This window comes from Aspergillus aculeatus (assembly GCF_001890905.1).
Source record: "Aspergillus aculeatus ATCC 16872 unplaced genomic scaffold ASPACscaffold_1, whole genome shotgun sequence".
Lineage (NCBI taxonomy): Eukaryota > Fungi > Ascomycota > Eurotiomycetes > Eurotiales > Aspergillaceae > Aspergillus > Aspergillus aculeatus.
Genome location: NW_017962976.1, coordinates 2,344,197 through 2,355,849, shown reverse-complemented (window position 1 = coordinate 2,355,849; position 11,653 = coordinate 2,344,197). Strand labels below are relative to the sequence as shown.

Sequence of the window (11,653 nt, the reverse complement as noted above, 5' to 3'; positions counted from 1 at the left end):
GTAATAATACCAGGGTTACACGAGCAATACACTCCGTAAGTCACCTGGATCAGCGACTCCAAAATTTTGCTTCGCAGACCCAAAGAAAACAATTTCCGCTGCCACCTCCGCGAGGCTCTCGAGTCCACCCAACATTCTTTTCCTCACGGGTATGCGAAGTCTCCAAGGAAGTTTTCGCATCTTCTTGGCTCGCGCTCAAGAGTCCACTATATACAGATCCTGTCCAACAGCCGCCGCATCTTTCCACTGTTTCGCTCGTTCCCTCGCCCAGGTTAATTCCTCCCCGCCGCTGCAAACCATGTCGGAACAGAAGCAGCAGCAGCAGCAGCAGCAGCCCGCGCAGACGCCAACCCAGCCAGCGCCTGGCTCCTCCGATAACGAACCGGACTACTCGACATGGCCTACCTCCAGTCTGATTGCTCGCATCACCGAACTTGAGCGCCAACTCCACTCCCGGACAGCGGAGTACGCCGCATCGCCTGCCCCCACGACGCAGAGCACTACAAGCATTCTTCAGCAGCAGAACGACAAACTTACCGAGAAAAAGCCTGCCGAATTGCCCTCTTCTTCGACAGTCAAGCAGGAATTACAGCCACGGAAGCCTAAGTCCGCGAAAGTGCGCCGGGAGATCGATCCCTCGAAGTATAACACGCGCTACATCGCGCTGAAGTTTGCCTACCTGGGACAGCGGTATAACGGATTGGAACACGCGAACGGCAATGCCACACCGTTGCCGACCATTGAAGAGGAACTTTATAAGGCACTGCGCAAGACACGTCTGATCTTTCCGACCGATACTTCTGGGGATGACTTTGTCGACAACTACGCGCCGCGTGAGGTCAAGCCCTACTGGATCAACTGGGACGGATGCCAGTACTCCAAGGCTGGCCGCACGGACCGCGGTGTGAGCGCTTTTGGGCAGGTCGTTAGTATCAGGGTCCGCAGCACGCGACCAATGCGCAAGACGGATGCGCAGAACCCGGACACGGCTATGGAAAACACGGAGGAGGCGGATGACGGTTGGGATCATATCAAGGATGAACATCCTTATGTGAGCATGTTGAATAAGGTCCTTCCGCAGGATATCAGGGTCCTGGCGTGGTGCCCCAACCCTCCTGAAGGGTTCGATGCTCGTTTCTCCTGCCGAGAACGACACTACAAGTACTTTTTCACTCAGCCTGCCTTCTCTCCAACCCCTGGGCCTCTCGGATTAATGCCCCGTGCGAATGACGGAACGAACGCCCGTCCGAAGTACAGAGAGGGTTGGTTGGACATTGAGGCGATGCGCGAAGCCGCCAAATACTTCGAAGGCACACACGACTTCCGCAATTTCTGCAAGCTGGATGTTACCAAACAGATTGAAAATTTCTCCCGTGAGATCTTCCGCGCTGATATTGAATTGATCGATGCCAAAAACACCCCGCTGGGTTACGTCAACGAGCCAGAGTTTCGCGCCGTTGAGGGCGAGCAAGAAACCGAATCATCCGTTGAGCCTACACCTACTGCTGCCAAGGTGTATGTCTTTCATCTAGAAGGATCCGCATTCCTATGGCATCAGGTTCGTCACATGGTCAGTGTCTTGTTCCTTGTTGGCCAGGGCCTCGAACCCCCAACCATTGTGCGTGACCTGCTAGATGCATCCAAAAACCCGCGCAAGCCCACTTATGAGATGGCGTCTGACGCCCCTCTTGTCCTTTGGGATTGTGTCTACCCTGACGAGCAGAGCGGTAGCCGCAAGGATGCGATGGAGTGGGTTTATGCAGGCGATATCAGGCAGATCAAATCCCATCTCGGCAAAGGCGGCGGCAAGTTTGGTCTCGGTGGAATTGTCGAGGAGCTCTGGGCTGTTTGGAGACAGCGTAAGATTGATGAGATCCTAGCCGGCACACTGCTCGACCTGGCTGTTAGTCAAAGAGATCAAACCATGATCGCTACCGGAGGAGCAAACCCGGTCTGGGAGCGGAAGAACAGAGGACAAAAAGTGTTCATTGGTGGCAACGATTCCAGAACAGGCGGTGATTATATTCCAGTCATGCACAAACGCAAGACGGAGCTCGTTGAGGTCCAGAATGCGCGGTGGTTGGCTACCAAACAACGAAAAACGGAGGCTGGTGCGAAGGCGTCCAAGATGGAGATGTAGATAAGATTAGTTTCTGTACTTACCCTGGCATATTATATTCATGCGTTTAGCGACGCTCGAAGTCTCGCGCTTGCTCCTCACAGAAGTCTTTTTTTCTGAGACCCATGATGTTCACATTCTCCGCTTAAATCACGCTATGACTTGGTATCATACAGACATCGTCGGGAACCTCTCCAGACCTCTTCTAGAATATGTCGATTCGGAAGGAGATTCTATCCGCTATCAGTTAAACGATGCCAAACACACATGTGCTTCCAATTCAAACTCACAGGGAAAACCACGAGGACTTCCGTCTCCCCTTCGACGATTACAGCGAGATAGAAGCGAACCTCGAATCCCTTAAAAGCCTCATGGATCACAATATCCTGGATCTGTGTGGTAGGTATGAATCGCGTAGACGCTTTTGATAAGTACGTGTTGGAGGATGTCGAAGTCTGGATGCCCAGCCCCCGTATAACGAGGAGCGACTCTTCTGTACCGTAGCAATGGAAGTTAGCACCGCGCTGGATGAGTCAAACAACAGTCGCACACATCGAACGAACCTGTGTATCCTTTTCTAAAGACACCATACATCACAATTGCACTGACCAGTCCTACAACTGGGTAGCTGTACCTATCCGCGTAGCCACAAACCGAGGCGCCCAGCGGTGTCGACCATACAGCTGCCCAGGGGATCAATCGCGCTTCTTGGATGTAGGAAGAGTGTCGGAGTTTGGCGACATCAAGTAAGAGCACGCAGAAGAAGCTCAGCACCCGCAGCAAAATTTGCAGGTAGAATAGAGCTTTTGCAGGCGTGCTGGTATGTCTTGAGGCATTCGAAACGGTGAACGAGACGGTCGTCGGGGACGGGCGCCGTAGGATGAGGCGGCCTGGCATGGAGGGAAAACAATGCGATTGACTAGTGCCAACAGGTCACGGTTTGGTGATTCTGGAGTGAGGTGCAAGCCCCGTATGTTTATAGATGCCGAGTTTGAATTAATTTGAAAATTCTCATATTGATCTCGTTCGAGGGGAGAAGCAGACCTAGTAGCAGTAGTAGGTGATCTAGTCCCTGGACGGCTAAATGAGCTCTCTTGTGTCGTACCGCATCACGTGCATCGTGTCGCACCTGCCAATGCCCGGTCTAGACCAACCACTTGTCTCACTGATTGCCCAACCTTGTGGCCTTATCAGTGAGCTGAGAAGCATTTTAAGAAGCTGGAGAGGGGTATGGGTCGTAAGAGGCTCATGCCAGTCAGGCGGCCTTAATAGACGCTGGGGCAGGACAGAGCACAAAAACCAGCAAGCTCCCAAGCAACTAAGGACTCCCCGGACGCATAACAAGAATGAATGGATTTGAGATAGAAATGAGATATTGATATCTTCATGATAACTCAAACTTGTATGGAGTACTTGAAACAAAACGATAAATCGAAGAGCTCTTTACTTCTCTCCAGCCCATGGATTTTATTCCCTGCCAGCCTTCCGAGATGAACCATGAAGGTGAAAGCGTGTCCCGGAAACTGCCAGACAAGCTTGGAGGCATTTCTAAGAATGTGTTGCAGCGCGAAAGCTCTTTCCGGAGTGGGAATGGAAGGGCAATGATGGATCTTGCTGTCAGCGTCTCACGCGTGAGACTTGCTTGTTGTAACCTTTGAGCAAGTCCCCGTTCTGTGTTTCCAATCCAAGTGTACCTGTTTGTCCACGTATTACTTTGGTGAATATTCTTCGAAATTACCTTTGAGCTGATGCTGACCAGATTGTCACAGGAGAACCAAGCATTACATGTGTTGTCCCGTCATATGACGCTCCCATGTGCTGCGATTCCTTCCATGTATGATTGTGATCAAGGCCTGGCGTGATAGCTTGCAAGCGAAATGGGTGGGCCGATTGAATCCCAGATACCTAGACTCAGGTTTAGGGGAATGCTGCTGGAGATTGAGAGTGCTTGTGCTGTGCATTGTTTATGCAGCAGTGCTGTGAGGATTCCAGCTGCGATCACTGATACCCGTGTGTTTGATAATAGGTGCCTATGCTATTCAGGCACTAAGGCATCAGCGACCTCAGAGGTCCGCCTCCAGTCCGATTCCGGGGTCACAGGCCCGGGAGTGATGAGTCATCACTGCGGGGCCGTTGGATTCGCCCGTGCTGGTAGGGCGGGACTAGCCGGAAGAAGGAAATCTGCAGCCTGAGGCTGCCCCCCGCCTGCAGCCTGAATCGACGGCCGGGTTCCACTCGCGGCAGAGGCATTTTTTTTTTCCTCGTCTCTATGGCCGATTCTCCACGAATCTCTTCCTATTCTCTCCTCCCTCCTTCTGATCTCGATGTCTGTTTTTCCTTCTCCATCCATTCGCTTGGAACCCATCCCTGTCCCTGATTCCCCGCCATGAGGTAGTTGCTTGTCCACTTCCATCCTCGAGATCTTTTGTTCTTCTCCCTGCTGCTCCAAGCCAGCGCTCTCCTCTCTTTGGTCGTGCTAATCTCACCCTTCGTCCCGCCCCTCCAGACCCGCCGACTCATCGGATATCTCCCCTCCCCCTCCGCAAACGATTTGGTCATCCTCGCCTGTGATCTTGCAACCCACCGGATTTCCTGACGCTGCTCAGTCGACTCCTCAGAACAATATGGTGCGCAACATTGTCGTCATTGGGGGGACCTCCCACCCTCAGCTGACCCAAAACATTTGCAACGTCCTGGGTATCCCTGCGGCAGACGTCCTCCTGTCGAAATTCTCCGTCGGTGAGACCCGAGTCGAGATCAAAGAATCCGTCCGTGGCAAGGATGTCTACATCATCCAATCCGGCGGCGGAAAGGTCAATGATCTCTTGATGGAACTGCTCATCACCATCTCGGCCTGCAAAACCGCCTCGGCGAAGAGAGTCACTGCGGTTCTACCGCTCTTCCCATACTCTCGTCAGAGTGATATCCCGTACAACAAGACGGGCGCTCCGCTGACCAAGTCTTCCCTTGCTAGCAAATCCGGCAATGGCTACACTTTTGAAAGTACCCCGCCTACCCCATACCCTGGGAAGCCCGAGAGCTGCAGTCTGCTCAATGGTGTGGACAACCTTCAAAAGAGCCTGGCCAAGGCTCAATTGGAAGATATCAGCAACGGTAGCCCGGTGAAGAGACAACGTCCAGTCAATGGTCTGCCCCGCAGTGACACCATGGACTCTCTGCCCTCTCTTCACAGTGGAAGCGTCGCAGAAGAGGAGGCCAACAAGATTAACAACTTCCAGCCCCGTCCGGGCTACAAGCAGTGGGTGGCTCAGGCAGGCACCCTGGTTGCGGATTTGCTTACTTGCGCTGGTGCCGATCACATCATCACCATGGATCTTCACGACCCTCAATACCAGGGATTTTTCGACATCCCTGTCGACAACCTTTATGGCCGACCCCTGCTGAAGAGCTATATTCAGCGCAATATTCCCAACTACAAACAGGCTGTCATTGTCAGTCCTGATGCCGGTGGCGCGAAGCGGGCCACCGCGATCGCCGATTCGATGGGTGTTGAATTCGCCCTTATCCACAAGGTTCGTCCAATTCCGGTCTTCTGATGTCGCACTTTAACTGATTTCCTGCAGGAGCGCCGCCCAACACGGATCACGGATCGCCAAAATGCCACCATGATGCTGGTCGGTGATGTCAAGGATCGGACCGCTATTCTGATCGATGACCTGGCGGACACCTCCAACACCATCACCAGAGCGGCGAAGCTTTTGAAGAGGGAAGGAGCTGCCCGAGTCTATGCGTTGGTGACGCACGGTATTCTGAGTGGCGATGCGATTGATCGCATCAATGCTAGCGCTTTGGACAAGGTTGTTGTCACCAACAGTGTGGACCAAGCGGATCACCTGCGCAGATGTCCCAAGCTGGAGGTTTTGGAGGTTGGCCACGTCTTCGCCGAGGTAATATCCCTTTCGAGGTGTTTAAGGTACAAGGAACTAATTTCGTTGTACAGGCTATCCGTCGCGTTCACCACGGCGAGAGTATCAGCGTTCTCTTCCAGTACGACTAACGGATATGCCGTCACAGGTCTCTTATTATGTTTTATCTATTCCATTTTCTTTTTTTTGTGTGTGACGTCCATACAAAGTAAATCATAAACTTGTTGGCAGAATATGAAGAGCGACGAAATCTTGGGTCATCTTCCACGGATTGCTTTTCTATCATTTTGCTTTGTCATCGGCTGAAGTGCCCTTCTGGTTTTTGAACGCTTAGGGGACTTCTTGCTATTGCATATCATCGCTGGCTGTGCATTTTCTTTACCAAAAATATATCGAAAACTCCAATTGCCGGAAAGAAGCGGACTAGAAAACATGTCATGCGTCTAGTCCCTGGCACAAGGTGTTGGCTACCTCCTACATGGCCTTGCGTCTGTGTCCATTATGTCTCCCATTTTTGTCAACCTGTCTGGTTATTTCTGTGTCTCTTGGGAGTTTCTTTGCTTTTTTTCGTTTTTACACCGTCATATGTCCGCCCCTGGTATGATGTGCAGGGAGCAGGTGAGTCCATATACATGAACATATATCCAACAACCATCATGAGAACTTCGGCCAAGAGTCTGAAGTAACGAGAATTTATCAGATCAATTCATTTCTTTCTTTTTTTTTGCTCTTGCACCAGAGCAGGGAATCATCACGTTTGTCCTTTCGAAGATGATTGGCCTTATCTACATGGTCTTCATAGTTGGTCCGTTTCCAACGACTTGAAAAATGAGTCTCGGAAACATTACTGGCATGGTATCGGTGTATATCTGTTTGCGTATAACTACCTACCGCGCAGACATGCAACACGCTGCATGATATCTCCAAAAAGTGTTGATCGTGTCACAAAGAAGTACATACCGCCCTTTAAAGCGAAGCCAAGACGTGCAGCGATGCAGCCCCACGAGACGAGAGATTCGACGATTGGAAGATACTCCATAGGACCGAGTCCGCCCGTTTGACTAGAGATAGCAGCGGAGAGAAAGCAAAGACAAAGGAGGAGACGCCTCACTTCGAGCATAAGATACATGGGATAGAAGGGTACTAACACACGAACCAATCGCGAATGGAGCCTGGAGTATAGTTTGGGCGTGGGAGAAATGGACGAAAGGGAGAGAGATATAAAAGGGGAAGGGACCCAGAGGATAGATCAATATAGGGAGGCTTTAAAAAATAAGACGGCTAAAAAAAAAGCAAAAGGAAGAAACATGGTATCTAGAAAACAGAGATAAAGTTCCCGATCCTCTCTTTCTGATTTTGCGCAATACACTCGGCGATCCAGGTGACGTTTCGGATTTCCTGATTCAGGATGGTTAGCTGAATAAGTCCATGCAAGAATGGTGGGGTCATTGTCTTACCTGCTCCTTCAGTCTCATCCACCCATATACCACCGCAGGCGTGAACTGTCGCGTGAACACCACCTTGCACATCTCCATCTCCTTCTGGTAGAACAGATCCTCCAAGCTCTTCCCGTCCGAGGCGCCGCCCATGCCACCCAGGCCGCCGCCGCCCTGCGTCAGGCCGACCGCATCGAAGAACGCCTTGTAATCGGCGGAGATGCTCACGGCGAGGGCGACGGACTCGATGTCATCCGCCCGCGAGAGCATCAGCGACCCCTCCGGCCAGAGCTTGCCGAACTCCGGGTACAGCTTCCTCCGCTCCTGCTTCGACAGCTCCGTGCCGAACGAGTTGAGTGTGATATTGATCGCCCGCCGATCGGCCTCGAACTGCAGGATCTCCGACATGACCTCCTGGGTCGGAGTGCCCTTGAAGTCCGGGTGGGTGGTGACGAACTGGTGGAAGTCCTCCAGGTAGTTCTTGTAGAGGGTGTTGCGCACGATCTCGATGTTGAGCTCGTCCAGATCCTGGTGGCTCAGACTCCCCTTGAAGTACCCGGCCAGGGGCGTTTCGATCAAGACGGAGTTGTACAGCTCTTCGATGTTGGTGGCGACACAGAGGACGGGCAGGGTCTCGAACCATCCTAGCGGATGGCACCGTTCGAGGAGCTCGCGGGTGTCTCGTTCGTGCAGGGTACCGGTAATGAGCAGGGCGATGTTGTCGATCATGTACCCGTAGGTCAGGTACCGCAGGAACCTTTCCGTTGACCCCGTGGCCTGCGCGAGGAGATAGCGGAATTCAGCAACCAGCTTGTCGGTCATCTTGCCTGCCAGGGCGGAGGTCGATGGGTTCGGGGGGAGAGCGGCGAGAAAGTCGCCATATGCGGGGGCGAGCTGGAGCTTGACATCTGCGGGCAAGAAAGAAGACGCTGTGTGAGATTTTGATTGTGCTCGTGAGGGAGTCAGTCTGAGAGCAACGGACCATCGATCGATTCGCATTGAGTCAAGTTGGAGTAGTGTTGGCTAGTCAGAAGGCTGTTCCGATATCCTCGGGCAATGCCCTCAATGTAGCTGATCAGGACAGTTAGCCAGGGGAGATCTGGGGGGGGGGGGTTTGAGAGGACTTTCGAGTGACATACCCGCTCTTGACGTTAAAGAAGAGACCCTCCATTATGATCAGAAGTGTACGAGTCCTCAAGCTTCCTCTAGATCGTCAAACGGGGAAGAGATGAAGCAGAATGAAGCACTTGCTGGTATGGATTGTCGCTATCTCAGTCGACGTAAACCACAATCCCGTGACCACGCCCGGATGGGTCTCCCGTGTCGCCTAAGGTTACATAAGCTGGCTAGACAGTGTGTCTAGTGCACCTCGCACCGCCACCTGCGGGCACCAGCCACAGTCCGCACGGCGTTTTCGCTTTTTTCACTTTTTGGTGTCGAAAAATTTCCCAGCGATTGCAATCCTCGTCCAGCACGCGGTTTCGTCCCCCGTCGCCAACTTACGCCAACCCCTCCCTCTTAATTCCGACCCCCCCTCGCCCCTCGCACTTCTAGCTGGTGCTTTTTTTTTGCCGGTTTTGTTTGTTTCGTTATCACAGCTAGACGTCGAGAGCCTACATCATGACGCTCTTCATCCTCACGGAGACCAGTGCGGGCTATGCCCTGCTCAAGGCCAAGGACAAGAAGCTCCTGAAGAGAGACGACCTCACCACTGAGGCTGCTACCGCAGAGGGTGTTTCTAACCTGTAAGTTGACCTTGTCTTGGGATTTGATGAAACTGCTGCAATTACAATTTTGGAGTGATCTCATGCAAAAAAAATTTTCCCCTCCGTGCGCCGACCGTATATCTAACTTGCGCAACCTAGTTTGAAATTGAAGAGCTTCCAGAAGTTCGACAGCGCCGCGACTGCCCTGGAGGAAGTTGCTGCTCTCGTGGAAGGAAAGGTTACCCCCCGTCTGGCCAGCCTCTTGGACGAAGTCAAGGATGAGAAGAAGGTCTCTCTGGCTGTTTCCGACCCCAAGCTCGGTATGTGCTCTTCCTTGCCTTTGATGGCGAACCGGGGGAATGTCAATTTCACTGACTCGGAATATCACAGGAAACGCCATTGGAAAGCTTCCTGGCCTCTCCATCGAGTTGGTTGCCGACTCCTCCACCACCGACATCTACCGTGCCATCCGTGAACACCTGCCCACTCTCATTCCCGGCCTTCTTCCCCAGGATATGTCTACCATGGCCCTGGGTCTGTCGCACTCTCTTGCTCGTCACAAGCTCAAGTTCTCCCCCGACAAAATCGACACCATGATTGTGCAGGCTATCGGTCTGTTGGATGATCTGGACAAGGAACTCAACAACTACGCCATGCGTGTTAAGGAATGGTACGGCTGGCACTTCCCCGAGCTGGCCAAGATCTTGAACGACAACATCGCCTACGCAAGACTCGTCCTGAAGATGGGCATGCGCACTAACTGGGAGACTGCCGATCTCGCCGAGATCCTCCCCGAGGAGATTGAGGGTGCCGTCAAGGCCGCCGCTGATCGGTCCATGGGTACCGAGATCAGCCAGGAGGACTTGGAGCACATCCAAGCTCTGGCCGAGCAGGTCGTTGGCTTTGCCGAATACCGTCAGCAGCTGGCTGGCTACCTCACCGCCCGTATGAACGCCATTGCCCCCAACTTGACTGCCCTTGTCGGTGACCTCGTCGGTGCTCGTCTCATTGCCCACGCCGGTAGCTTGACCAACCTGTCCAAGAGCCCTGCTTCTACCCTCCAGATTCTGGGTGCCGAGAAGGCCCTGTTCCGTGCCTTGAAGACGAAGCACGATACTCCCAAGTACGGTCTGATCTACCACGCCTCTTTGATCGGCCAGGCTACTGGCAAGAACAAGGGTAAGATGGCCAGAGTGTTGGCCGCTAAGGCCTCCCTGGGTCTCCGTGTGGATGCCCTGGCCGAGTGGGATGATGATGCCACCGAGGAGGACAAGGCTGCCCTCGGTACCGAGGCCCGCTACAACCTCGAGCGCAAGTTGGCCGCCATGGAGGGCAAGCCCCTCAAGCCCCGCGGTGTGGCTATCGCCCCCAACGGCACCGCTCAGCCCCAGAAGTTCGACCTCAACGAGGCCCGGAGATACAACCCCGATGCTGACGCTCTGACCGGCGACGAGCCCCCGGCTTCCGCCAAGAAGAGCAAGAAGGACAAGAAGCTCGTTGAGGAGGTCGAGGACGAGGAGATGGCTGATGCCGCTTCCGACGACGAGGGAGACTCCTCCGACGAAGACTCCGAGGAGGAGTCCTCCAAGAAGAAGAAGAAGAGCAAGGACTCCGAGCTCGAGAAGCTGGCCGAGCAGGCCGGCCTGAGCGTCAAGCGGTACAAGCGCAAGCTCGAGCGGGGCGAGATCCAATTCGACGCCGAGGGCAAGCCCAGCTCCGTCAGCAAGAAGGACATCAAGAAGGCCAAGAAGGACGCCAAGAAGGCCGCCAAGGGCGAGGAGAAGAAGCGCAAGCGCTCCGACGACGGCGAGGAGGTCGACACCAGCGACAAGAAAAAGAAGAAGAAGAGCAAGAGCAAGAGCGACGAGTAAAGGGGACGACCCCAGTTTTTTTTTATAAAAGAGAAAAAAGTTCTTCTTTCCTCACCCCACCTTCTAACTGATGGCTACGCTTCGAGAGATGTTTCCTTGTATGATATCACACACATCTTTTGTGTCTCTTTTCCTATTGTCCTTTTGCTATTTGAGTTGATGTGTTATATCGTGTGTTTGGGTGGCATTTCCAAAGAATGGATGGAAGCATTTTTCACATCCTATCCCATGGCGCAGAGGTGCTTTTTTTGGTCAAGGCAGTTCGAATTCCAGGAATAATGTTAACTTCAGAAAAAAAATTTGTGCTGCATGAACGTAGTTTGTATAGGTTTAGATCGCCTTGGTCGGTATCTGTTGAGGGACTACAGGCAGTGTCCCTTGCATAGAGAGTATTCAGGTCGCGATAGAGTAGGATATAGAAAGGGAGGCAGGAACTCGATAGCCTTAGCATCGCGTGCAGTACCACACTAGTCATCTTCCTTTTCAAACCTGTAGAACTTTTTGGAAAATAAACCAGAAGACCTGCATCTAATTATCACATCATCCTACACGCGAATCCCCAGCGCGGGGGGAAAAAAAAAAAAAAAAAAAGGACAATCGTCATTTTGCCCACATACCACCCGTTATCGCGGAT

General features: G+C 52.8%; 5 protein-coding genes across 5 annotated transcripts; 3 read left to right on the top strand and 2 right to left on the bottom strand.

The window, feature by feature from the left end:
- Positions 1-298: 298 nt before the first annotated feature.
- ASPACDRAFT_20142 (pseudouridine synthase DEG1) lies at positions 299-2,140 on the top strand (the record flags this gene model as incomplete). The annotated part of the gene is made up of 1 exon (XM_020198926.1): positions 299-2,140. The coding sequence occupies one exon, from the start codon at positions 299-301 to the stop codon at positions 2,138-2,140; it is 1,842 nt and encodes a 613-aa protein (XP_020061319.1).
- A 134-nt stretch (positions 2,141-2,274) lies between these two features.
- On the bottom strand, positions 2,275-3,016 carry ASPACDRAFT_38543 (PIG-H family GPI synthesis protein; the record flags this gene model as incomplete). Its single annotated transcript, XM_020200458.1, has 3 exons — positions 2,275-2,352; positions 2,410-2,612; positions 2,683-3,016. The coding sequence occupies 3 exons, from the start codon at positions 3,014-3,016 to the stop codon at positions 2,275-2,277; spliced, it is 615 nt and encodes a 204-aa protein (XP_020061318.1).
- A 1,727-nt stretch (positions 3,017-4,743) lies between these two features.
- ASPACDRAFT_20451 (ribose phosphate diphosphokinase subunit PRS5) lies at positions 4,744-6,137 on the top strand (the record flags this gene model as incomplete). Its single annotated transcript, XM_020198948.1, has 3 exons — positions 4,744-5,652; positions 5,704-6,027; positions 6,081-6,137. 3 exons carry the CDS (start codon positions 4,744-4,746, stop codon positions 6,135-6,137), a joined length of 1,290 nt encoding a protein of 429 aa, XP_020061317.1.
- Positions 6,138-6,869: 732 nt separating this feature from the next.
- Positions 6,870-8,708, bottom strand: ASPACDRAFT_1861916 (H(+)-transporting V0 sector ATPase subunit d). The gene is made up of 4 exons (XM_020197789.1): positions 8,582-8,708; positions 8,425-8,513; positions 7,464-8,350; positions 6,870-7,404 (listed from the first exon to the last, which is right to left on the bottom strand). The coding sequence occupies exons 1-4, from the start codon at positions 8,611-8,613 to the stop codon at positions 7,321-7,323; spliced, it is 1,092 nt and encodes a 363-aa protein (XP_020061316.1). The 5' UTR covers positions 8,614-8,708; the 3' UTR covers positions 6,870-7,320.
- Positions 8,709-8,980: 272 nt separating this feature from the next.
- On the top strand, positions 8,981-11,329 carry nop58 (RNA-processing protein NOP58). Its single transcript, XM_020195446.1, has 3 exons — positions 8,981-9,187; positions 9,308-9,468; positions 9,539-11,329. The coding sequence occupies exons 1-3, from the start codon at positions 9,063-9,065 to the stop codon at positions 11,017-11,019; spliced, it is 1,767 nt and encodes a 588-aa protein (XP_020061315.1). The 5' UTR covers positions 8,981-9,062; the 3' UTR covers positions 11,020-11,329.
- The last annotated feature ends 324 nt before the right edge of the window (positions 11,330-11,653 follow it).